The sequence below is a fragment of the Amblyomma mixtum genome, chromosome 6 (assembly GCF_055824585.1).
Source record: "Amblyomma mixtum isolate Tamu chromosome 6, ASM5582458v1, whole genome shotgun sequence".
In the NCBI taxonomy this organism is placed as follows: domain Eukaryota; kingdom Metazoa; phylum Arthropoda; class Arachnida; order Ixodida; family Ixodidae; genus Amblyomma; species Amblyomma mixtum.
The window spans coordinates 160,767,403-160,793,043 of NC_143017.1; the positions used below are offsets into that span (position 1 = coordinate 160,767,403).

A 25,641-nucleotide genomic window follows, 5' to 3' on the forward strand; every position below is an offset into this window, starting at 1 on the left:
CAGGACGCTTATTCAGGTCCATCGCTACTCTTGGGGTTCACTTCAGCAGTAACCCCATCGGCGCAGGAATCAAACGCGTGATGACCCCAAGGTTCACGAGCAGCATGCGCCAAGGAGGCATGACCTCAGTCACGGCCCCGACCTTCGGCATATCGCAGAACCCGCCCAGCTGGCTCAGGTGTTATAGCGTACGGCTGCCTGCCACATTTCTGTAAACAATGACTCTAAACGATATGTACAGGCTTAGCTGCCGCTAAGCATAAGCATACTTAGGGGGATCATCTTGTGCATTTTTTTTATTATTCCTCACGGGTGCGGTCGCAGTACATTGTGCTTAGGATAGCAAAAACCTTAGGGTTTCTAGGCCCGCTATGCAGTTTGGTGATATGCATGAGCTGCAGAAAATTCATGAACGAGAATGATCATGCGTCAGAGCTGAACACGAATCTCATGTGCATGTATAATCACGAAATCATGCAGACTGCGCCACGAACCACACACTACGCTGCAGTTATTAGGTAGGTACACAGCAGCTTCATCATACAGTTGCGTGTCGTTTTCAAGTGTGCCTGAAGTCGTCGGCCTTTTCCAGGTGAATTTTTCCTGAAGTCCAATGGGCAAAACCACATTGCCCTTCCGGGAACACTAAAGCTGAGCAAGTGAAGGCTAACGTCACTGAGTTGCAACACTTAAAGAACGCTAAAGTAATTGTTGATGGTGACTTGAATTTGAATGACGCAATGGCAGCTTCGTCAAACAGTAAAATGAATTAAGGGGGTGAAAAGAAGGGTAATGGAATGACATGTGAGGCATGACGTCCCCAAGTGGTACGTTGGTCACGACACAAGCTGGGCCGTGGGTTCCGGATTATTCGACCACCTGAGGTTTTTTAACGTCAACTTACATCGCACAGAAGCGGAGGCATGGACCTCTGCTTCTGGAGCACCACGCCTGCAAAGTTTTTGAAGTTTTTCTCCCTCTCATCAAAATGCGGCCGCCGTGGCCAGAATTCTTTCTTACGTGCCTGGACTCAAAAGTTAAACGCCATAGCCTAATCAACTACGAAAAGGCGTCCAAAGAAGGGTTAAAATAGCTTTTAATATGCGATTGTACGCGGCTGCTCCACAAAATTTTATAATGGAAAGGGCCTTTATATTGGATAAAGATATACTATACAACTTCCACGATATTTCAACCCGTGATGCGCAGCTGCTGGATCTGTGGGCACGACTTAGTTCAAGGACTATCTTCACTTAGACCTCATTACGAACACAGTCGTCTACTTTAAGACGCCATAGTCACGTTCACGTCTGTTTTCGCCCTCGACACAGGCTTATATTGCACTCGAAACATGCGTGGAGAGCTGGAAGTTTCCAAGCCAGATGATTATCAGAAATTTGCAAAGCTATATGATAAGCAAGCTTCTGAGGTAACGTCTCCAATCAAACAATACCGGCCTGCGTACGTCTTGCAGGAGTCAGGAGAGCAAGCTGCGATTGAACCGGCTGTTTCCTGATATGCCTGACGTAGTCGTGTGTAGTGTCTGCTTCCTGCTTCGTCATCGTCATCATCTGTGACGGAGGACACTTGAAGGTCATATGAGGTGTGTCCAGTGTATTTAATGGAACTTCAAAGGTGGTGCAGATTTCATTCGAGGGAGTAATTACTCGTTAATATCCACGTGAGCGCAGCCTTAAAGCTGCGAAGGAAAGCTAACAGTTTTCACAGAAACTTGGCTGTTCAACGAGGACTGGCCCTTTTGAAAGAAGTTACCGCTTTATTAATTATAAGCTCTCCATGCAGGACAGCTAGAAGTTGGCAGGGTGATCCGGATAGGTAAAAAAAAAAAAAACAGAGGACAAATATTGTTCTTCAACTCCGAGGATTCTGAGAAAGCTATTAGCCTTAGTTTAACAATTATTTGATTCAAAAGATTAATTATGTCTGCAATGACCCGGTGCTTGTTCACAGGTCACCCGCTGTTGAAGAGAAAGACTGCGCTCCAGTTGATATTCTTCCCCTTAAGGTAAAGTTAGGTAAGCTTTTGTCGAAAAAGATAGGTGCGGTTTTGAAACAAAGCTGCAAAGGGAGAATTACTGAAAAAAAAAAATATTTTGCTCGGTGGCCGGACGCTGCAATGCCAGTCTCGTTCTGTAATGACATATCACTCAGGGTTGCTTTACGGAGCGAAATGACTTGTATGCGACACTGAAAGCCCCTTTTCCACAAGGCATAAATTTGCCATGGGGCTACGGCCATCTGGCTTCAAAAAATATATCTTATGTAGGTAGGAAACGCAGTTAATATGTTCAGCCACCGGTGAAACGGTGACGCACTATACGCTGTCTAGACGTAGGGTTTTTACTGCTCCTTCCACTTCATGTTACAGTTGGTCTGCGTTTGAGTACAGGTTCGTTCCTGCCACGCATAAAGTGCCGCCTGTACTAAACGTTGAGAACTTAACAAGAAAGACGTCTTGAGACGTCCTAGTACTGCAGCGTGCCTCAGTTGCCTCACTTCAGGAGCATGGACACGAAACAAAGACAAATAGGACAGGCTCTATGCTTATACAAGCCATTCATTAATTTGTTGAATAGTGCCAAATATCAATTTTTCTGCGCGTGCTAACAAAGAAATGAAAGGCTGGTAGCACTTGCTCATCCACTCTCCGCAGTCATTTTTGCGAGTGCCAGTCTTAGTACAATTGTGTATTTTGTATGCAATGCAGGCTATCTATGCATATACGCTGCTTAATGAGAAGCTGAAATGGTTTTTTGATCTGAATCTATGAGGCTTCTAGGTAAAGCATGCAAATTGTTTTTGTACTATAATTTCAAATGGTTACGTAATCGTCGATTAAAACCGCGATGATGTTCAGGCTTCTCTTCACTGCGTTGGAGAAGTGCGGGAAAATTCGTAGTGACGTCATTGTCGCCGAAATTTCAGACGTCCGCTGCCTTCGTCTGCATGCTGCTGCGCGTCATCCGATACCTCTAAACAATGCTTCGTGGGCTTCACCTTTTATGGCGTTGGTTTTCTTCCATGAAACAGCAGTTTCTTCGCTGTAAATACAGAGTCGTCGTAAGTGACGTCATTATCGGAGCCTCTGCCCGTTGCACTGCACTGCAGAGAAGCCTCAACACCGGCGCCCCTTTATTTGGCAATTACGTCACAATTTCATATGCAAGCGCAAAACAATTTCGCAGGTTTTACGTGCATGTTGCCCACATTCGGCCCTTTTAAACTCATCAAATTCTAAACCGTCCTGAGTTGCCCTTTAATTCATTTTACCCAACTATGGCGGCGCATATCACCGTCGAACGCAGCTGGTAACTGGTATCATGGTAAAGTTCCTCGACACGCTATAGGCGAATACGTGTTCAATCTGAGGTCGTTCCCTCTGAGGGCGTATACCTATTTCGGTGAAGCGCCTGCAGTGACTTCAGTCCTGCAGCCATTGAAGGTGGACGAACGCCGGCAATGTAATCCGGCGCTAGGAGCAGTGACGCGGTATCCGGATGGGAACCACCTGCGGTTGTCCATCAAGACGGCTGTGTCGTTCCCCTGGCAGCTGTCATAGCTAAATAAACCATATACCTTTGCGCTTTCTGCCCATAAAATGAAATATTTTAAACATGGAAACAATAAAAGAAGCTATACTAATTCCGCCTGCGTAGTGTTTTTGTTCAATAAATTATGGTGAGCGTGGCCGTGCTTTGTTATTTTCCTTTCCGCTGGCTGCTGAGGGCACGCGGGAAACGCACCCGAACCAGGCATAAAGTTCAGGCGCTTCAGCTTTTTTTGTTAAAGAATAAGTCATGATAATGTACGTACGAGCCTGTTTATCGCGTGCGAAGAACAAGTCCAGCTTTTCTGAGCATCGGCTTTAATGGTGAGGCAGCTGGGGAATATTGTGATATTGTTATGAACATAATGGGCGGGAATGGCCCAATCTTCCAATGCGTAGCTAAATGTTGCTTTTAAATTTTGTTGAGTTAGTTCTTGGGCTAGTTGGTATGCTTGATTTAAACTCAGTTTTCCAGCGCAATGGCACACGGCCAAAGAAAAGAAGCAGGAAGAGAAGGACGAACACAGCGCTGACTGTCAACTGTTTATTTAGGGACGCAAACACAACTTAAGTACACTCAGACCAGCGCAGGCGCACACCGTGCAAGGTAAACAAGAAAAAGAAAAAAACTCGTTTCACATCTTTATCGCAAAAACTTTGAAAGGAACATCTTTTCTGCAGCATACAAAAGAACTGAAGTATCGCTGACACCTTCTGATCCTGCTCTCTGAATATAATATGCCTCTATCGTTTCGCGGGTTGTTTTTGATTTGCTTGTGCTCAGAATCCTCACTCCCGAAAACACCGGTGTACAATCCTTGCAAGTAGCGCAGTGCTCAACAAGGTTAGCACCTTCCCCATTCCTGCGCTAGCACCTAGGAAAGACTGCCACCAAGAAAAAAAAATCCAGTGAGGTGCTTTTTCGACAATAAATAGAACACAATAAATAGAATAGATATCTGCGGATATATTGAATGGTAAGGATATGGAAAAAATGCGTTCATACACAACTTCCCATTGAAAAAAAATGCGCTTATCCAGAATTTATTAGTGTGATAATGGTGTGATCACGAGACGGATTAGGAATTAGCTACAGCTAAGCAGCTCTCTGACAATTAGTTTGTTATTTGGTCTGACTTCACAAAGGAGTCTTTGCTGCTGATGCGTAGCTTACATTTCAGCGCACGCAGAATCATGAGTGATATTCTAAGCAATGGTTCTGAGGGGCTTATTTTAGAGTAACCAAGCTGAGAAGAAATACTGACTTCTTGTTGACTTGGAAATGCAAAAGGTGACATTGAGCTCAGGTTTGGAGTGAGATTTAACATTTGACCCATTGAAAGCGCTTGGAAGTTTTTTTTAAGGCGACTTGCAATGTGATGTAACTGGTATATTTATACCGCAGCATACTGCGTGCGTTTTGAACGCCAACCCTCCAGTGCTTCAACCTCTGATGTGTTACTTACAGAAGAAAAAAATGTTTGACTTATCTAAAGAAACATCACTGACTCGCTATTCATGCACGCTGTTCTGAAAAACATTGACAGCAAGAGCTGTATGGCAATATGTCTCAGCACCAAATGGCGTTGCTGTCGTAGTATATCGTGACAGCAAACTTGGCGTTAACATGCTTTCCAAAGGGAATTTATAAGGAATATCCGTGGGGCGCAACATCCAGGGGACCTCTTCGGCAGCCGGGGACATGAGGGGGCGCTTTAGGGTATTCCATCTGCGGCCATATTTGTCCATGTGGGCCTTGAAGTGTGTGCGAAAGATAAAAGTTTCGGATTTCTCCGCGATCTCTCTCGGATTTTTTTTTTTTGAGACATACTGAAGAGCAACACAGTCAGCTTAGCGAAGTGGACGGCAGCTGCAAAAAAAGAAAAAAACCGTGTGCATGTCGAAACAGCGAATGCCAAGCTTGGCGGAGCTTGTGTTGTGTCTTGTCAGAGAGATTTGCATTGAAAGCCATAATCCACTCCATGCGCCATTATCATATTTCATACCTTGCCAAAAACCAAGCGGTTGCCTTTCGTTCATTCGCATCCAGTACGTAGACGACGCAGGTGTGTTCGAGAAGGAGGAAATTCCACGTGCCATCCGTTTCAGTCCAAAAGCCTTCCTGATGGCTTTGCCGCTCATTCAGACGGATATGACTTCCGCGATCTCCGAAACACTATGTTTCAGTATCTTTTTTTAAACACCGTGTAACATGCTCCATACCTTTCTTTCTACTATCCTGATGTTTACTTTTTGTGAAAAATTCGCATTCGCGAAAGGAGACTCTCACAAATTTTATTTTTTTCCAAGCGCAATGACAGATTCTAATCAGTTTCTCGTACGAGACAACTAAGAATAAAACTTCATCTTCAATTTCAACTTCAGAGAACTAAACATTGCTCCGTGAGGTCTACGTTGAGGTCTACGAGGGACAGCACGTTGTCTGTGCGAAAAGTTGTACAAAAAAAATTACTTCACTCATATGAGTGCTATAGATTGCAAGCACAGCGGCGAGAACTAAAAGCTTTCCCAAAATTCTGGTAACCAAACATTGCCACGATGATCAAAAATTATTTAGACACAGCGTGAAATAACAATGATGCCTACGCTAAAAGGTGACACAGAACGATTTCAATCATTTAATCATCATCCCAATTATCATCAGCCTAACTACGTCCACTGCAGGAGAAAGGCCTCTCCCATGGACCTCATTTAACTCCGCAAGCTTACTAATTTCACCCGCTTATTTGACTCTGCCGCGATACAATGGAGTGCAGAAACCTAAACTGGAATGAAAATGGAACTGCCTTTGTTCGCGTAATGTGGTAAGCTTTATGGCTGCAATGTTAGCATGGTAAGTAAGGCACGCGATGCGACGTCAAAGAGCGCGCAGTATATGCCATTGTAAACAGAAAAGTTTCCGAAGGAAACCTCACAGTACACTCTAAGGTGGCCTCAGTGATTCGTGGCCTCTCGCAGCTGTAGCTGAAGTGAGAAAACAATGGAAAGGTTCAGGTTTGTTGTCGTGGTAGCAACCGGAGTTTTGGTTATTGATAACTTTGCTCACTGCTGTATCGAGGGTCTTTTTGGTTGAGGGGAGGTTTGCGTTTGTACCGCGTACTTTTCCAGTCGTGATCCGAGAAATTCTGACTAGCTGGCATATCGCGACCGTTTTGGCGTGCAAGCACTACTTAGCGTGGTTTAACCCAACCAAGACTCCTATGGCTTCCCTGATCTTGAGGGTGCAGAAATAAAATAAATATTGCCGCGATTGGGTTTCGCACTCACGGCGGAGCGATCAGATCAGCTTCGCTGGCCACTGCCCGAGTGCACTTGCTATCCCCGCCACCGATCACGCCTCGTGTTAAACTGCAACAAACTCCCGCGCTGTCCATTGCGCGTCGTCGTCTTGATTAACTATTACTACTATCGAACTAGTATCGTTGCTAGACGTGCTGACTACCCATTAAAGCAAAACCATAAGCGAGCTAGGCCAAACACATGCTTTCGTACGTCTACTGGGTTTAACTACGTTAAAACCCTAACACATTTTTCTTCCCCCGAAGACCCCATATAGCAGTCGGTGTACAATGTTTCGCAGCAGTGCCGTCAGTACCTGCTAGTATGCTTGCTGTGCACCTGCGCGAGTGTTGGCGCAGCGGAAAGTTTGACATGAAAATTTAATGACCCACACAGCCGCTACACCGTACAGAAAGAAAGCCAGCAAAAATGAATGCTATAGAAGTTATTCATAACCACCATGTACGCTTTAGCAGTCTCTCCCTCACTTTCTCTACAAATGCTAATATTATACACATACGCACCTGCATTGTTCAGCATTCTGCTGTGTAACAATCGGCAGAGAGCGCAATTGATTACTGCATTAATGAATTTCCCCGGTGGTTTTTGCTACTGTTAATTTTATTTTTGTAGCAGGGAACTTTAATTTCTCTTTCAGCGCTCGTGTTTTCTTTTGTTTAAATTTGTTCTGAATGTAGCGCTTTATAACCAGTGCTTGCTTTCACTGCCACAAGTCCTACTTTATTTGGCAAGAACTCGGCCGTCGCAGTTGAAATTGGAGCACAGCGGCTAAGAAAGATTGAATTAGAACGACTCAGCGTTACAATATTTAACCATGCTTATGGTTGAAAGCTACAAAGTTTACTTCTAGATGTATAAAAGAGAACGGAGACAGAGTGCACTTTAAAAAAGGTCAGTTATCGATGTGGAAAGAGTGCAGAGGGGAGGGCTTGGCGTTAGTTTGGCGGGCCAGGCAAGGACCCAGCTTGAGTTGTAAAGTTGTGATCAGAAGCTTACGTAACTTGAAGAGATTACCGATGTCCTGCTTTGGCAACTATATGAGATGTTCGTTGCATCGAACCTCAGTGCCGTGCCGCTTTGCAGGGACCCGTTGCTTCGCCTTAAAGGTGAAGGCAGCTGGTTGTGCGGCGTTGAGGTCAAGTTAGTTACCGGCGGTCGGCCACTGCCAGATAAACAGGAGAAATTACAATGGTTGGAGGTTTACCCTTAATTAGTCCGCGCTCTGTCTCCAACAAAAAAGTGCACTAAAAAGTCGGCATTCTTTTTCCACGTTCCGCGATGAAAAAGAAAAGCATAACACTGAAATGCGTAGCAGACACGCAGATTAATCTACTGCCCCTCAGACTTGGTTGTCAGCTCTTTCCTGCGCTTATTTATATTCTCTTGTGCTGCAGGCTCATAAGTCTGCCGTCATAAAAAATAAAATGCCGTCACTGACCTTCATGAGAGAAGAGGACAGTGCAGCATTCTTGGAAAAACCGTAAAAAGACAAAAGAAACGGGAATAGCAAAATGAACTTCCCGCATTTTGTCATTGGTCGAAAAAAAAGGGGGCGTTGTACGGCCTGTAGCTTCCAACATGCTCGGAATGAAGTGAAGTGAGGGAAAGGCTCAGAGACAAAGGGAAGCGGGCGGTGACTGAAAGGACAGGTAGCCTTCAAACTCCTTCAAAAACCGTCCTGCCGCATGTCGCACAACCATTTGGGCATTGTAGCTAGCGTAGACATGCATTCGAGCAGCTTTGTAGCCTTGTTTTTGTTTCTGGCAGCACCGACAGTGTATGGAACGCCCATGGCGGACTTCTTCGAGGTACGTGGCTTAGTGACTGCGAGGAGAAATAACCAAATATCAGTCCTAGCCGAGAAGCAGCATCGATTTGGAGAGTTGAAATTTAAAAAAACTTAACATGCGCATGCACAGTTTTCTGTATGGGGAGGTGTTTGAATAGGCCGGTTTTCTATTTGCTAGGTGTTATGAGTTGAAGGCTCCCTATTCCTTAATTGCTGCAGTTGTGCAGTCGACACATCGATACGCGGCGCAACAGTTCCTCCTCCACTGCCAAAGGATGAAGAAAAAAAAATGAAAATTGGTTTTTGAGGAACGGAAATGGCGCAGGAACTGTTTCCCGTATCTCGGTGGACACCCGAACCCCGCCGTAAGGGAAGGAATAAAGGATGGAGGAGTGAAAGAAAAAAGGAAGAAAGAGATGCCGTAGTGGAGGTCTCGGGAATAATTTCGACTATCTGGGGATCTTTAACGTGCACTCACATCGCACAGCATACGGGCGCCTTATGCGTTTCGCCTCCATCGAAACACGGCCGCAGTGGTCGGGTTCGAACCCGAGTACTACGGCTCAGTAGACGGCTCAGTTGGACGAAGCGTACAGTTCTTAAACCTTGACAATAAAGGAACTGGTGATCTAAAAAAAAACAGCTAAGCAAAAATGGTATCTGTCGTTTTTGACACAGGGCGCTTACTTTACTTTAATCCCTTAGGAAGAAAATTTGTTAGGGCTTTGAATTGTAGCTTTACATAAAAGCTTGCATTAAATTATACTTGAGTTTGCTAATTGAACTGAGGCTACTGCAACATGAACGTTCACCTTCACTGGGGTCGGCTGGCGTCATGTTCTGAAGCTGCATTCTATAGATCGGCGCGGATAAATGCTTCTATCGGCAACAGAGGGTGCGTATGAAATGTGAAAGTGAGTACATCGGCATTTCACTAAGTTTTTCTTCGGTTCGACTCAACCGGCGGGAATCTCTATTGGTAAACTAGTTTCTACGACACTGTGGCTTAAGGAGAATTTCGGTGGCTTATTGCGGATAGGTAATAACCCAACAGTTATATTTCGGGCATTATGAAAACTCAAAATTTCGATTCGACGTTCCTGAATTCTCAATCCGGCACTTGCCATACCGTTATCTTTTACTTTTACCTCGCGTTAGCTAACCCCCTGACCATTACAGCTCCTTTGCGGTGTTGTGCTTTACCCTTGTATTTCCTGCACTTTTCGTGTCTCTGTTCTTTTCGTGCTTACGTTTTCGTTGTACTCAGTCTCCGCAAACTCTTATCCCGGTCGCTGCTTATCCCAACCTCACCAATGTTTGTGGTTTGTTAATGTGCATCCCCATTCGGTAATTTTCCTTTCTTCGATCCGATGCTTTCTTCGATACTGCGCTTGCGTGTTTGGAGAACGCGTCACTGTCAGTCGCAGTTCTGCCCCCTGACATGCGGTGCCAACAACTGCACCTAATAACTATATGCCCCGCCCACAAGCGCTCGAAGCTTCCTCCGGCTTAGATAATACTTGTGGCTCTCGCAGAATAAAATTCTATCTCATTGTATAGCCTTTATAAGCACTCTTTCTTACCTTTTGGATGTGACATAGTATGTTAGTGCGCATTGTGACTTTGTTCTGGGCTTGGAGAAAAGTGGTTGTCTGGTTCATGTTCAGTCGTACGCATGCGTTGTGTGCTTTTGACCTGCTGCAAAAGACTGGGTTGCTAAGAGCGCGTTAGAGTTGTTAACCGCATTTTGAGCTCCGCGTTTGGTTTCACTGTACTTAGATTTTTACTTTTGCGATTCTTGCAACTTTCACCCATGCTTATTCAGTTAGACACGATATTAAACGCTTTGTCCCTCATTGTCAAAGTCACTGATTGGCTACTTGCAAACTTGCTGTGTATGCACTAAGTGTCTTTGTCGTCCGTACTAAGAAAACGTCATGTGAATACAACTGAGTGCACAAGCCATCAAAAAATAAAAATAAGTAGTTTTAACTGCGTTGTTTTTAACACGTCGTTACAATCCTTTAACCAGGGGTGCATCGATATACCAAACTCTTTTACTTTCTATCGAGGCTGATGACTTTCTTTTACACAATACTTAATAAGAGAAAGCAACATGGTGCCAGCGCTGAGTTTTCGTATTTGACGCAGTGGTCGCCGCTGGCCTGTAACAAAAATTACAGCTCTGCTAGGAAAGGCGCGACTAAATCTTTAATTATTGAATTCAGCGATCGCATTGCCACAATTAATCGCGATTAACCCTGAGATGAAATGGCCACTGAGACTGATTCCAGGCGTACGATTATCAGCATCATCATAGCCATCATGAGCCTAACTACGTTCATTGCAGAACAAATGCATCTTCCATACTACTCCCATTAACCCTTTCTAGTGCCATCTGCGGCCACCTTATCCTTGTAAATATCCTAAAATTCAAATTCAAATTCAAATTTTATTTGCCACCATGGTACAGATGATGGCGGGGACCCGTAGTAAAAGCTGCCGTTTGACAGCTTGACAAGGCCACGGGCCCCCACTTTGACAGCAATGCAGTGGTTTTTTTTTTTCACACACACACACACACAAAAAGAAAATACAGGAAATACAGATAACAAAGGAAAAAAAATACATATAGCAGAGCTGTTATCAGGTTACAGTAGTCAGCATAAAATCAACAGCATTGTCCTGGCTGGAAAGAAAACTTACAATGATGGTGAAAGAAAGAATTAGGTAAACAAATCACAGAAAAAAAAAGGTTAGGTGTAGTGTAAAAAATATTCGAACAGTTTGTGGCGTGTTGTGTTTTGGAGATCAATATCGTTTTGTGCGAGTTTGTTAAGAAGTCGTGGTAGTTTATTTTCTAATGTTTGATTACCATAGAAAGTTCTGTATGTTTTTACGTTCCATTGTGCTATATTTCTTGTGTTGTACATTGCATCTCGTTTTTCTAAACCAGCTAATTTGGATAGAAAAGATATATTCTTCAACACCTCGTTTTTCACACACTTGCTCAGACGATAGTCATAAAGCTTAGTAATTGGAAGTAAGTTATACTTTAAGAAAAGTGCGGCCGTATGGTAGGTATGCGAAACATTTTCAACAATTCTTAGAAATTTTTTCTGTAACAAGTGTAGTTTCTGAAGATTGCCTGCTGTTGTTGCACCCCAGGTTAAATGGCAATAGCTGAAATGAGATTGTATCAATGAATTATATAGCATTAGCATTACATTTCGCGGCAGTATCTCACGGTTCTTGTAAAGAAGACCAATAATACGTGAACATTTATTTATTACAAAGCTAACATGATCATCCCATGACATTCTTTCATTAAATATTATACCTAATGTTTTAAATGAAGGCACAACTTCTAAGGGTACGGACTGAAGGAATATATTCTCATTGAGACAGACCTTCTTGTTTCTACCTCTGAAAACAACGACTTTAGTCTTTGCTGTGTTAATCAGCAACGCATTTCTGCTACTCCAGTTTTCTATTTGCTTCAGTGCATTGTTTGCAGTATCTGTGAGTTCAGCTGCATTATCTCCGGCAAGAAAAATACTGGTGTCATCAGCATAGATGATAAATTTAACGAATGGAGTTGCATGTACAATGTCATTGATGTAGAGATTAAACAGAAATGGACCCAAAATGCTACCTTGTGGAACGCCACAGCCTACAGATTGCATATCTGAGAGGAGACCATTTATTGCTACTGCCTGTTTGCGATCCATGAGGTATGACTGCACAAGCGATAGTGCATGGCCGCGGAAGCCACAACGCTCAAGTTTACGAAGAAGTATTGTATGGTTCAATAAGTCGAATGCCTTCGAAAAATCAAGAAAAATACCAATGACTATCCTATTATGTTCGAGTTCGTTCAATATATATTCTCGTTGATCTAATAGTGCAAGTTCAGTAGAGCGGTGCTTACGGAAGCCATACTGAGCCGCTGTTATAATTTTGTGTTTTTCTTCAAACTGCAAAAAGTTTCTAAGTATTACTTTTTCTAATAGCTTAGAAAACACGGGTAAGATGGATATTGGCCTGTAATTTCCGAGCTGGTTTTTATCACCCTTTTTAAAGATAACTGTTACACGTGCAATCTGCATTTTACGAGGAAATACAGCGGTACTGACACAAAGGTTTAAGATATGCGTGATGTATGGTAAAATAAGGTCAAAAATATACCGTATAGGTTTTATCTGGAGGCCATCAATATCAATGGATGTGCTATTGTTTAGTTCGTGGAAGGCTGCCGTTACATCTGCTTCTTTAACCGGTTTGAGAAACACAGTGTCGCTTATATGAACAACATCACTGAGATTGTTATGGGGTACTTGATTTCTAGAAGCACAAACAAAGTGCGTATTAAACGTATCTGCTAATTCTTTTCCAGTTATACTTACACCATCAATATTTAGCATATTTAATTCACCTGATTTGCTATTTCTCCCCAAAATTGCGTTTAGCCGCTTCCACAAAGAGAGAGAGAGAGACTCTTTAATGAAATGCAGAGAATTTAGCCGGCGTTTAAAAATCGCTGGCATGCTACTCTGCGTAGGAAGGGGAATTTGGGAGAAAAAGACAGTAGGAGAGCAGCGTGGAAGAGGTAAAAAAAAACGAAGATAAAATGCGGCCATGAAATGTGTACTGAGGATGCAATGGCGAGTATTGATGTAACCTATGGAATGATGGAGCGCATAGTCCGACAAATGGGCTGACGAAGTTCACTGCATGAAGAATGCATGAAGGTAACGTGCAAGTGAATTTAGAGCTTATCTAGATGTCCAATGTCTTTTAAATATGAAAAAAGAAAGTTCATTGCAAGTCTCTGTTGCCTGAAGCAGGCTAAGGGACCTAAAACTTTGTCCATTGTTAGGGGCACTGGGCAGAGCTTCTGCATGCAATGTTCATAGTACGCACGCTCGTTAGCATACGCAGGGCACACAAGTAGGATATGTTCCACAGTTTCTACCGCGGCACAATTGTCACAATGCGGACTGTTCGTTTGTCCAAAACGGTATCGCAAGCGGTTTGTATATGCAGAATTCAGACGAAGTCGGTGATAAAGTGTTTCCAGTTGTCGAGGAATTCTGGGTGAGAGTCTTGATCTAAGATGTGGGTCGATTGAGTGAAGAAATTGGTACTGATGTGTCGGCAAACTCCAAAGCCGATACTTTTCTTCGTAAGCAAAACTTTTAGCCATTTGGGACGCATCCGATTTCGTAAAAAAAGTTCGAATGTATCTCCGATGTTGATGGCCCTTACGGGCCGCTTCATCTGCTTTTTCATTAGCCAGAATGCCACAGTGAGCAGGTACCCACTGAAATGTTATGCAGTGGCCTGCGGCAATAGCTAAATGATGTATATACCCGATGTCGAGGGAAACTGGCTGGTGATTCGTTTTCTCAGCAGGTTGGCGAGGATCTGCAGCGATGCTTTTGAATCGGTGAAGATAACCCAACGGCCGGCGGTTCGGCGCAGGATGTAAGAAACAGCTTCCTTAATGCCGTGAAGCTCAGCTGTCGTAGAGGATGTCCTCCGCTGCAGCCGGTAAGAAAGGGCATGGTCTGTTGAGGGTACATAAAGGCCACAAGAAGAGGTTTCTTTAGTAGTTGAACCATCGGTAAAGATATGGATGTGCTGCGTACCACAGGGAGCGGTGCTCAGCCCTCTCTTGTTCAATATTGTCCTTATTCACATAACAAGAAACCTTCCGCGAGGGGTCCGCATAACAATTTATGCTGATGATATCTGCATCTGGACCGCATCACGTTCGCGCTATATTACCCAGCAACGTCTTCAGAGAGCGCTATTGCACGTTTCGATGTACCTGGCTTCCAGAGGTCTTCGTCTATCGCCAGAAAAGAGTGTTGCAATGGCGTTTACAAGAAAAACGACGACCCGATATCCGTTGCTCCTAGGCGGACGATCGCTGCCATATGTACGATCTCAGCGATTCCTGGGTGTTGTAATCGACTACAATCTGTCATGGTCACCTCAGATCAAAAAACTTTGCCAGAGGATTACTGCAGCATCGCAAGTGTTCAGGTTCATGGCGGGAACAAGGTGGGGTAGCAACTGCCGATCAATGCTTCTGCTTGAAAAAGCCTACGTTGAAGGAACCTTGCGCTACTGTCTACCAGTGCTTCAAAGATTATCTACATCAAGCAATAAGACTCTCAATGCCGCACGGAACAACACCTGCGAATATGTCTTGGCCTACCAAAAGGTTCCTCTGTGTCAGGAACAGTAGCGGAGGCAGGATGTCTCCCACTAGAGGTGATTGCCGCCCAGGAAACTATGCGTACCCATCTCCGCCATGTCCTGCAAGGGAAGAAGCACTTCCTACACCGTGTCCATCTAACTCACCGCAACTCTAGCTTTGGCCAGGCAGTACAGCTCCTGCCCCTTCCTACTATTAATCAGCCACAGAAGCTACTACCTCTGGCCTTTCCTCCATGGACACTCTCTCCTCTAAAGGTGAAGAAGTCTGTTCCAGGTGTGAATGCAAAGAGCCGCATGCCACAGGCAGCGCTTCTGCAAACTACTCTCGCTTCCACATAATATCGACACGACCACAAGTTGACGTGAATTGATTTGTGTAATAGGCGTTTCTGGCTTTCTTGAGCTCAGTATTCAAGCGGTTTCGATATTTTATATCGTTCGCCCAACTGACTTTCTTAGTTTCTTCCGCCTCTTGTACCACAATACGGCAATACCGCGTAGAATACTACATCCACTCACGTACAGAGCAACCATCCCAATGCTTTGAGCGATCCCTTGTAATGCACCGATCAACCTCTTAGTGACTCGCTTTCGGACACTACGTCATGCATTCAGCGATTCGCAAGTAATCTCTTTACACAACTTCGTATTTACTGATAAAGGCTTTACGGCAGATAACAACAAAGGATAAAAAATATATTCCTTTTTTATCTCAGCGTCAACATTAATCATTAATCAATTATACTAGCAAAGAGCTCGAAGTATCTGCACTGTGTCATCTACTTCTGAGATGCAACTTTTTGTTTAATTTTTTTTTCACTTACCTAATTTCCTTTCCTGCCTTGTTTTGTTATATTCCTGTTATTTTCCTTCATTCTTTTCGTCGAACTATTATTTTTCGCTTCCTCTTGTAACACTCGCAGAGGATGCACGAGGAGCCCGTGCTGACGTACCAGTGTTTTCGCAACGCCACCAGTTTTGAAGATTCAACAGCCACGGACCTCACCGTCCTGTGGGACGGTGGAAATCTTCCCGCAGACGAGGCAGTCTGCGACGTCGCCTTTTCGGAGCCTGGCAGCCAGGAGCAGACGACGTGAGCGCTTGAGCACTCCACTTGCGTTGACGTCGTATGCGTAGTTTCGGCCAAAACGGGTGGTGAACTGTAATTGCTGACAAGTTATTGTCATGAGGCATGTTTTGCCGCTTCTCTTTTTTTTTAATTTTCTGTTTTTAGCTTTTGATGTTTTCTGACTGCAGCGTTTTAATCACTGAAGCTTCTGAGACCCCAGCATAGTTCATGTTAAAAGGTGTCACCCACACTTCCCGCACATTTAGCGAGAAGCTGCCAGACACCCTTAGAGCGTGTGGGGGTAGCGGTCTCGGACTCAAAGGAGATGCCCTCGACTCAGCGTGGCAAGCTCAGCGGAGACCAGCTACCAAGTGAGAAGAGGTTTTTGGGCGTTTGGTGCCCAGCTTTCGCCGGTCGCAAGCCAGAGAATGGGTCGGAGCCAAAGGTTGACAAGCAAAAACAATGTTTATACAGCAATGAGACGATACAGAGGATTTCACAATCACTAGTACAAGCACATACAAAGTGATTAACAAAACGATGCAACGCGTGCAAAGTTAAACTCGAGAGAGAATATAATTCAAAGGCAATATTGCACCTAAAGTGCACTAACACAAGAGAGAGAGGCAAATAAACAAAACATAATTTGTTCACCGGGCACTGCGACAGTCCGACGACCTGAGGTCCACGACGATGCCGTCCCGCAGACTGGCGAACGTTGCCTCGTTGGTCCGTGGCTGGCCGAGTGGTGTTTTCCCCGGGAGTCGAACGGGCGCGCTTCTCCGAAGCTTAAACGGCGGTCCGGACTAATATGTCAGCGGCCAACGTCCTTGTTTTATAGGCTCGCTCTCACGTCTGTTTGTTCTACGCGCCAGAGTAGGCGCGCACATACATGCAGCATCGGCAGCGCTGTGTCCTCCTCCGCTTCACACCGGCCGCGCGTCCCCATTGGTCAGAGGTCGGGGCCCGTTTCTCGAAGGTTCCGGCTAGTTATGGCGTGGCGCCGTCGCCGACGTCCGAGTGCAGAGGAGGGGGACATGTCTTAGCGCACGCAAGGCTACCCCCTTTTCCCCCGGTTAGCAGTAGAAGCGACTCGGACGTTCGAGAGAAATCGGCATGGATGACTCATTCCCTCCGCGCACGTCGTGTCGGTGAGCGGTGGTGGAGGGGAGAGGGAGCCACGCACACAGGCTAGGCGCTCAGCGGGGGTTTCCTTCTCCCCCGTTCGGCTCGCGCCGGTGAGATGCGAATAGCGCCGAATTTTGTGACAAAAGGAAATATTGCAGTCGCGTCTTCCATTCATCATCGTCATATAGTCAAAATTGTTCAACTTGAGCTTGCTCGGCACATCATGACTCAATATTGCTGATCAGAATTAGAATGTCAGGTGACGCTCCGTGTGATACTGAATCTGTCACATGTAGACTCCCGACCCCTCATTTATATCGTGCCGATTTCGGCCGCTGGTGAGCGATCCATGAGGATCAAGATCTCTTATACCGAGAGGCACATGCTGGGACACATTCATTTTTCAGTATTTTGCTTGCCTCAACATACTTTCTGTCAAATGACGGAGCACCACTGACAACTATCAGTTCTCCGGAGCGGAGTCATTTCCAAGAAGAAAGGGGAAAGCGTGAACTCTTTGGAGTTGGCTGTATCGCAGCAAGGCGGCAAACAGAGCAGGAGAGCATACAGTGAGCGCCCTCTCCGTGCAGTCATCCCAGTGACGCATACGTTGTGATCAGTCGTTGATTGCATGCAGGCATTTCTTGGAGAACGGAATTCATGTGTCTCACCGGCACCTGTTTCCAACTTTCTCTTAGTTCATTGCAAAGAAATAAGGTTTCCTTTGTTTAAAAAAAATTCAAAGTAGTAACCATTCACTGAAGCTAGAAGTGTTGAGAATTACGTATTGAAGTTTGTACACCACTTCAGATTAAGTACAGCTGCGTCTTATTGATTAAGACTACGAGGTAAAATGATTCCACGCTGTATTAATTGATTGATGGATGAAATTTTGTACGACGAAGCAACATCAGAGGCTATGACTTTGGCCATTCTGTAGCTGAAGTCTCAAGATTAATATCGACCACCTGGGATTCTGTGCCGTGCACTGAATTCCCAATAGACAAGTTTTTTTCCTTTAATTTCGCCTTCATTGTTATTTCAGTCGCAGCGGATGAAATATAATCTACTGCCTTAGGCCCGCCATTGGAAAGCCATAGAAACTGAGCAACCACGATGTGTTTCATATTTTTGAAAGGATATATGATCCCTCGTAGCTGCATGTAATACTATAGGAGTGAAACAACTGGAAGCATCGAGCAGTTATTCACTGCCATAAAGTTCCGTCATGCACAGGTCATCCTCTCAAGCCAAATCCAGGAACTGACACCCAATGTCTCCTTTATGGCGCGCTCGTTGCCATGGCCGTCGTCCTTCTCACTGTAAATTTCTCCGGTCGTTTTCTTCTGCCTGTGGACCTACAACGGACTCTGCCAGCAGCACTTCACTCTCTCTCTCTCTCTGTCTCTCGGAGCATGACACAGCTTTAAGGAATACGTATACGCAACGCCGTCTGCAGCTCATTTTATGGTCTTTCGAAGCTCCAGTGACTGTCCTTTTACTTTCTTGACTGGGCGCATCACATTACCCCAGGGGACACATTATCATTGGGGAAGGACTCCGCGGCTCAAAAAGACAATATGATGGAAGTCCACCACAAAGTGGCCAGCAAGGGAATGAAGTAACTTCTGCTACAACATCAAACGCCTAGAATGGACGCCAGAAAACGGGCAACGCTGTCGCAGAGCACTCAGAAACGTTATAACGGAGTTCTGTCTCTAAAAGTGGTGAAGACAGATACAAAACGGAGTGATGTTCTCTTTACTTTTGGATTCTGGCATACGACGCAGCAAGATTATGCAATGGGACTTCGCGTCGGTTTGAAAATTCTTCATATGCCCGAGGACTGGTCAGGCACAAGTCCGCAAAGATGCATTCGTTGGTAGGTCACTGCGCTCAAAAAGCGCTGATAAAATACTGCCATCGCACCGTGCAACATGTCGTGTGCAGCCTGGAAATAATGCTTCTGTTGCAACATGAAACGTGCCGTTCGGAGAGAGAAGAGGGTGGATGGTTAAAGGATAAAAAAAGTGCTTTCACTTCTTTCTTACTCTCCTGTTTCACCCTGTTCATCGCTTTTTTCATGGCAAGGTTCAAATGTCCACACACAATGGGACAGTTACACCACCTTTTGCTTCATTAGTCGCTTGATCTAACGTAACGTAACTTTGGTTCTTTAAGCAGTGATCTCGAAACTGAAACTGCTCAGTATTCCTCCCGTAGGTTCGAAGTGAATGCAGAGTACGTGCCAGAGGACGACAACGCCATACTGACCGGTGAAGGTAAGCTAATAACTCCCCACGAAACTTAGAGCATATCTTGCGGTGCCAGTAATTTTGAATTTATCAGCAAAGGTACTGATGTTGCTCGTAACTGGGGATTGCCTAAGGGCACGCCAAAACGCGCTTTCGAATTTGTTATTGCGACGTGCTTACTTCAAAGCGCTATTAGGTCATAATTTTGAACAAGACGTCCATGTGGAGAATTAAATTACTCGAGACAAAAAACACCATGTATGTGCTAACGAAAAACACAAGGAAAGAAATAGAAACGTCATTTTATGCTTAAACAGCATTTTAAAGATGAAGGAACATTACATGTTTCAGGTAGAGTACAGAAGATTCATTAATAAATCATAAAGCAATATAGGCCCCTGTAATAGGGCTGTAAGATGTACTCGTTAAAATAATGCTAAGATTCAGGTTTTTTTTTGCTTTATTGTTTTGAAGCCACTGTTATTAAGCAGCATTTGAAGTAGTTGATAGTTTCCCATAATTTATCGTTGTCTTCTCTTCGCCTTAGGAATGCGGGTGGAACTGTACCTTCTTCTTCCGCCTTACAACGGAGAGGCATACTACTTCAGGGAAGGTAAGCAGTGCATTTTTTGTAGCGTGAGCTACACTGGCCGAGGTTGAGCAGTTTCACGCGGCTCCTGGAGAGCCATGCTGCGCATGCGCGAGGAGCAAGTGACGTCACTACGCACAGATGGCGTGCCTCGCCGCGTGCGCTCGCCTTCTTTTCCTTAAAATGATCGGAGTGTAAAACGTTGTCAACGCCAACGCCAATGAATAAACACAACGAACGCCGACGGCCTATGGCTTCAGCGCCGCGTTTCAGGCACAACGTTGGTAATGCCAACGCATGCAGCGCGCACCTGTCACTACCGACACTTAGCTTAAAGCATGATTGAGGTGTCCACTGTTCCAAGAGGGCAGTTATGCGCCTTCCCTCTGGTTCAGGTGTCCACCGAGATGTGGACACCTCGCCCTCACCTCACGCGACGTATATACTGGCAGAGCAGAGCTAAGCCACTGCCAATTTTTTCAAAGTTTATTAACTTTTCTTGCCTTCGAGTGTAAGTTTACATGCAAAGAAAGGAAGTGATGTTAGGGGTATGGTAGGTACCAGTCCCCGATTATACTCAGTCATGCATGCACTGAAAGTGTGGTTCAACGGTGTGCTTCTAGATCGCATTATATCTCTTCTTTTTGTTGCTCCTATCGTTCGGAACGGCTGTCGAGGACAAACTACCGGGAATTCGGGACAAGAGCTTCTAGTTTCCTTGACTGCCGCTACGTGACGCATGGCTTTGAACATTCAAAAATAGCGCGGTGACATTATCCGCTTTGTAAGGAAGAAAGTGAATGACCGAGCCGCTGCAGAACAGAACGTGTAGACCCCTAGGCCTAGTGGCACTGGTTTTTCGCTGTCCGAATTCCCGATAATGCTGAAAAGTGCGTGCATTGGCATTTGCACTCAATCGCATTTACAGCACTGCATCAAATGAACGCTATTATTGAGGGAGTACTGAGGTCCCCGTAATTATAATTATCAGGCAAGTTACGTCATTACAAATGCCTCTCAAATTGTCCTCCAATCAGCCCTATATGGGATTCTGTCCCAGCAAATTTCCTAACATCATCTCGTCTCGTGATCTCTAAACCTGACCTACTAGCGAAAGTAAGGTAGATTTAACCGTGCCCTAACCGTGCCTTCAACTCTACGGATATCAGTCTATTAGTTAACCCTACCAGATATAGGTTACTAAGTTACTGAGTCAGGTGGCTGGTTGATATTAAGAAGTTTGCGGCAGCACGGTTGTTGCAGCTAGTCCCAAGGACTGTTCGAAATGAATGGGAGAGGCCCTTGTTTTGCAGAGGAGGCTGGTGTTCTGATAAACACGGTGTGATTTCAGGTAGCGAAGTTCGAAGCGACGTATTCCACATTACTGCTTTCATTTTCGCAGTTAGGACAAGAAATAAAAACACGCAGCTTAATATAACAATCAACGTACAAACGAACAAATATGACGCGTACGAGGGAATAAGGGAAAGCAAAGGGTGAAAGTGACAATATTAATTGAAAACAAGAAAACCAAAATCAAATTTTATTACACTGCTTTCTATTCCTAAGTGAAGGTTTCTACGGGTTAAAAGGTCTGCAAAATGTGCAGTTCGAAATCAATGGCAAGGTGTTTACATCAGCGCGCAACGCGTAGCTATCCGTCCTGAGGGATTCGTATGCTGCGCATTTGTGCAGCTCTGGCCAAAGCAAGTAAAAGGACTGGTCCCCTCTATTACTGAACCTTTCGCTAACCAGAAAAAGTAAAAAAAAAAGAAGAAAAAAACGGGCTGACATACTTGTCAGTCTTTACCTGACACGTTGCTCTGCTGAACTCACTGTAGTGCTTCGCATGCGAGGATTCCATAGTGGGTCAAAGCTTGCCCTGCCCTACCTTCCTTACCCCCCGCAGTGAGCCAACGTTTTTCAATAAATTCATCTCTCTGGCTCTGTGTGGGGCTTTGACTTGTTTATGTGACGAAGGCGCGGTGTTCGGTAACCTCGACGCGTGTGCACATCCTGTAGAGAAGAACACGTGGCTGAGATCATCCTTGTGCTACTTTAGAAGAGGGGTCAACTGTTATGATGGGTCCACGCTCATTATTTTCTGAAATGTTTGGCACACGTGTGTTATTCCTGCGACATAGTTAAATGAAAAACAAAATGCTGGCTTAGTAGGTCAGTGTCTGTCAAATCTAACTGTCTGTTGAAGGTCTTCTCTTTAAAAAGGCTGGGCTCCACTTGCACCAGTGGCAGCTCAATATCTCTTTTTAGTGGCAAAAAGCATCTACATGATTCTATAAATTAGGGAGCGTTCACAAAACAAAGATAGGGTGCTATTCGGTTGTTTAAGTGTGATTAAGATGCTCTTCCCATGGCTAAACATTCGGTGCATGAGCAGAACACTTTACTTTGTGGCTTATTCACAAAAGTGAAATTAGCTGCAGTATAGCGTCCGTCCTGTATTCCGTCTTTCGGCGTGTACGTCCCTCATTTTCGATGTTAATTTTACTGGCGACAATTCGTTTGTGGCTTAATGTGCCATGTGGAATCTATCGAGGAAGCCTTCCTTCCGCTTCGTGACACATTAACAGGTGTGTCACAAAGACACATCCAAAGAATAAACGTTTAGATCACGCATTATGGCTGCCGGGCTGAGCTCTGGTTGAAAAGTCGCACCTTACTCGATATATTCATTGTCTTGAATCGCAACGGAAGTCAGAATGAAAGGGAATTCTCCGTGCCAGTAGTAACTCCACATATGCAGCCATTGCACTAATTGTTTTACCCATGTAGTTACTACTCCCCGTTCGGCTCCTTGAACGTATTCAATAAACGTTCTTCTCCTAAAAAAAAACAAACGAAAAATTAGTTGCGAAATGTGCTCCTTGGCCTAAAGGCTGGGGCGAATGGCATAGAAGAGAACTTCAGAATAGCTTCGATCGCATGTGTGTTTGAACAAGGCGTACCTAAACCTCAACGCGCGAAGAGTTTCGCTTTCCATATCTCAGAATCGTATACACGCGAGAACACGTTCTCAACAGGAATACAGCATATCCACTGAGCCACTGCAGAGGGTAGCAAACCAAGGCAACTCTAGCATCTTTGTGATATTTCGTCGTCATATTTTTCACTGTTGCTGCCTTTGGTTTTTCGCAGTCGTCACGCCGAGCGGCCCGATCAGCATGAAGATCTACGACACCAACCCAACTTGCGAGAATGCCCTAGCCTTACGTGCGCTAGTCTGCCCCGAGCCATGCAGCCTGGAGTCAACGCGATGAATGGCGTCTCCCTGGCCCGACAGCTGGCGCGCATAACGCGTCCGCTTGCGCCGCACTGAGAGAAGCCACATTCGACTAACCTTTTACCGCCGATTTGCAAAAAATAAAACAAAAACTGTGTTTCTGGACAAAAGGAGGAAGTAATGCGACGTGCGTGCTTGTATTGGTGAGCACGCAGGCACCGTAGTACACTCTAAATACGAATACGCCTGTATGGGAGTAAAAAAGGAGTAGTCTCTCCTCAAGAGCACTCCTTTTTATCAAGAGCACTCCTTTTTATAGAAGGGAGTGCACTAGAGGACAGCTTGCTCCCCTTTTCACTCCTCTCTTCTTAGAGTGCGGGGTGTAGGACATAAGAGCTATTGCCTCTAACTGGAAGAACGCAGTTTTCTAGTTACTGAGTCATCATTATAACCTTGCTTAGTAGTGCCCTTCGATTGGGTACCAGGGCACACAAACTGGTAATGAGAACCATCCGCTACATCAACGAGAACTGGACGCATGAATCACATTTTGAAACCATTCATGTGAATGATACGAGCCAAAAACTATGGAGAAGGAAACTCACTCTGCACGGGGAAGCTTACAGAAAAGGAAGCAAACACATAAGATTACCATTTGCGCCTAATATCTCCTAAACAAAACACATACTGAGGTCGAGTAATGATCTTCGAGCTGTTTTGCTCTAAAGACGCCTATTCCTTGCAACGACTTTTCGAGATCGATGCTGGAGTAAAAATAAATTTTGCTGCCAAGGGTGAACTAAGTGATTCCTTTCAATAAGCTCAGACCTGTACTATGCATCACTGAGGAAAATAGCCTACCACTCGCCGGAAGGACAAGACTGTGTTCTCATCCCATTCAAGACACACAGCGTACTCTTGATTAAAGTTACCATAGAGTATTCTAGCCGCTGGTGCCCGCTACTGACATGAGGTCAGTAGGCTCTGTTCGACTACTTAAGTTTTGCTCTTCACTCATTTTAAGCGCTCTGACATATGGCACGCATAGTTGAGAAAGTTTCGGTATTTGTTTCCGTTGGGCGGCGGCAGTGTTGCCAGATTGAATTTTCCAACCCCTGCCTTTCCCACTCTTTTATGAAAAATGGTTTAATGTATACCCGTCAACAACTCAAATGAGATAACACGGGCGCGTAGTCCTATTTATATTTGGTGCCGGGGTGAGGTGTACATTATACATATTGTCTGGAAGACGATGAAAATATCAGAGCAGCACAAACGCTCTCAAAAGTTTTATTCGAAACATTGGTTTCAGTGAAAATCTTACCAGCGGGCGTCGAACTGTGCCAAGTACACATGAGGCCGCGTACTTATAGCATCGCTTTTCATTACTTTTATATTTTATGTAGCACTAGATTATGCGCTCGGTGAGAGTCTCCTGAATGGGTAAGGGCCTACAGTGTTTTTTTTTTTTTTGCCCTGAAAATTTTTCGAACGTTAGCCTGTAGTGCAGAAAGGTCAAGACGTATCTGTATGCGTTGGATAGACAACAAACAGAGTGCGACTGAGGTACGAAGTACTTACTTCCGACGCGAGAAGGAAGGAGGTCGGCAGATAGGAGCTACACGACAAACTTCCTGCTCACAGCTCTGGAAAGAGTATTGCTTACTCCGACAAGTAAAGGAACTTTCTGTACTCACACTGTCCTAATTAGGTGCCATCATTCTCCTCTTACGTCAAACATTTAGCGCGGGTGATAGAGCAGTTGCTAGCATGTGGGAGGTTCTGGGATCTACAGGTTGCACCGCTAAGATGGTTCAAGGTTCTAGTTCTATTCTTTTAGATTAAAGTTATATTATTTCGTCATTTTCGTGGTGTTTCAGTCGCTAGGGCGTTCTTGCTTTCCTGGGTCATTATTAGAACATGAACATGGAGCGATTCCCGATGGCGGCACAGCCAAGGTAGATGTACTATGGTAGCGTAGGCTGCATAGAAGCCCATGCGTTTAAAACATGGCGGCTTATGGTGCGCAGCCAGCGCCATCTTCGAAATGCGTGGACAACTAAAAAGTGACGTCATAATTGAAACAAAAACGCGACGTCAAAGTCACGTGTTTTAGTGACGTCATATTTGTGACGTCAGCATCACGTGCTGCTTGGCGGGAAAAATAAACTGCTGAACGCCGCGACGCTTCAGCGCGACACCCGACACGAGAACGAAGAAAGACACGACGAGTGCCGACCACCAACGCTATTTTTAGGTAGTCAGTTCTCTTTGTGCCTTTTTCCTTCGTCCTCGCCTCAGGTGTCGCGCTGAATGTCAGGGTTGTAATGTGGCAACAGACAGGTTATCGCTCGCACATCACGCAACCGCACACCTCTTTTTTGCGTACGGGGGCCCCATGGCCACAGACGATGCCATTCTGGGGCAAAAGCGACAGAACCGCACCCAACCGA

General features: G+C 44.9%; 1 protein-coding gene across 2 annotated transcripts in view; it reads left to right on the forward strand.

The window, feature by feature from the left end:
• The first annotated feature begins 8,550 nt into the window (after positions 1-8,550).
• Positions 8,551-25,641, forward strand: part of LOC149341005 (uncharacterized) — a 45,706-nt gene continuing 28,615 nt past the window's right edge. The window contains exons 1-5 of one of the 2 annotated variants that reach the window (XM_089547480.1): positions 8,551-8,697; positions 15,830-15,999; positions 19,327-19,385; positions 19,906-19,971; positions 23,104-23,363. In XM_089547480.1, the coding sequence (XP_089403606.1) occupies positions 8,575-8,697; positions 15,830-15,999; positions 19,327-19,385; positions 19,906-19,971; positions 23,104-23,225 (540 nt within the window). In that variant the 5' untranslated portion in view covers positions 8,551-8,574 and the 3' untranslated portion in view covers positions 23,226-23,363. Of the gene's footprint in view, positions 8,698-15,829; positions 16,000-19,326; positions 19,386-19,905; positions 19,972-23,103; positions 23,364-25,641 lie in introns of those variants that run through there. The other variant, XR_016283376.1, reaches the window with a different exon arrangement.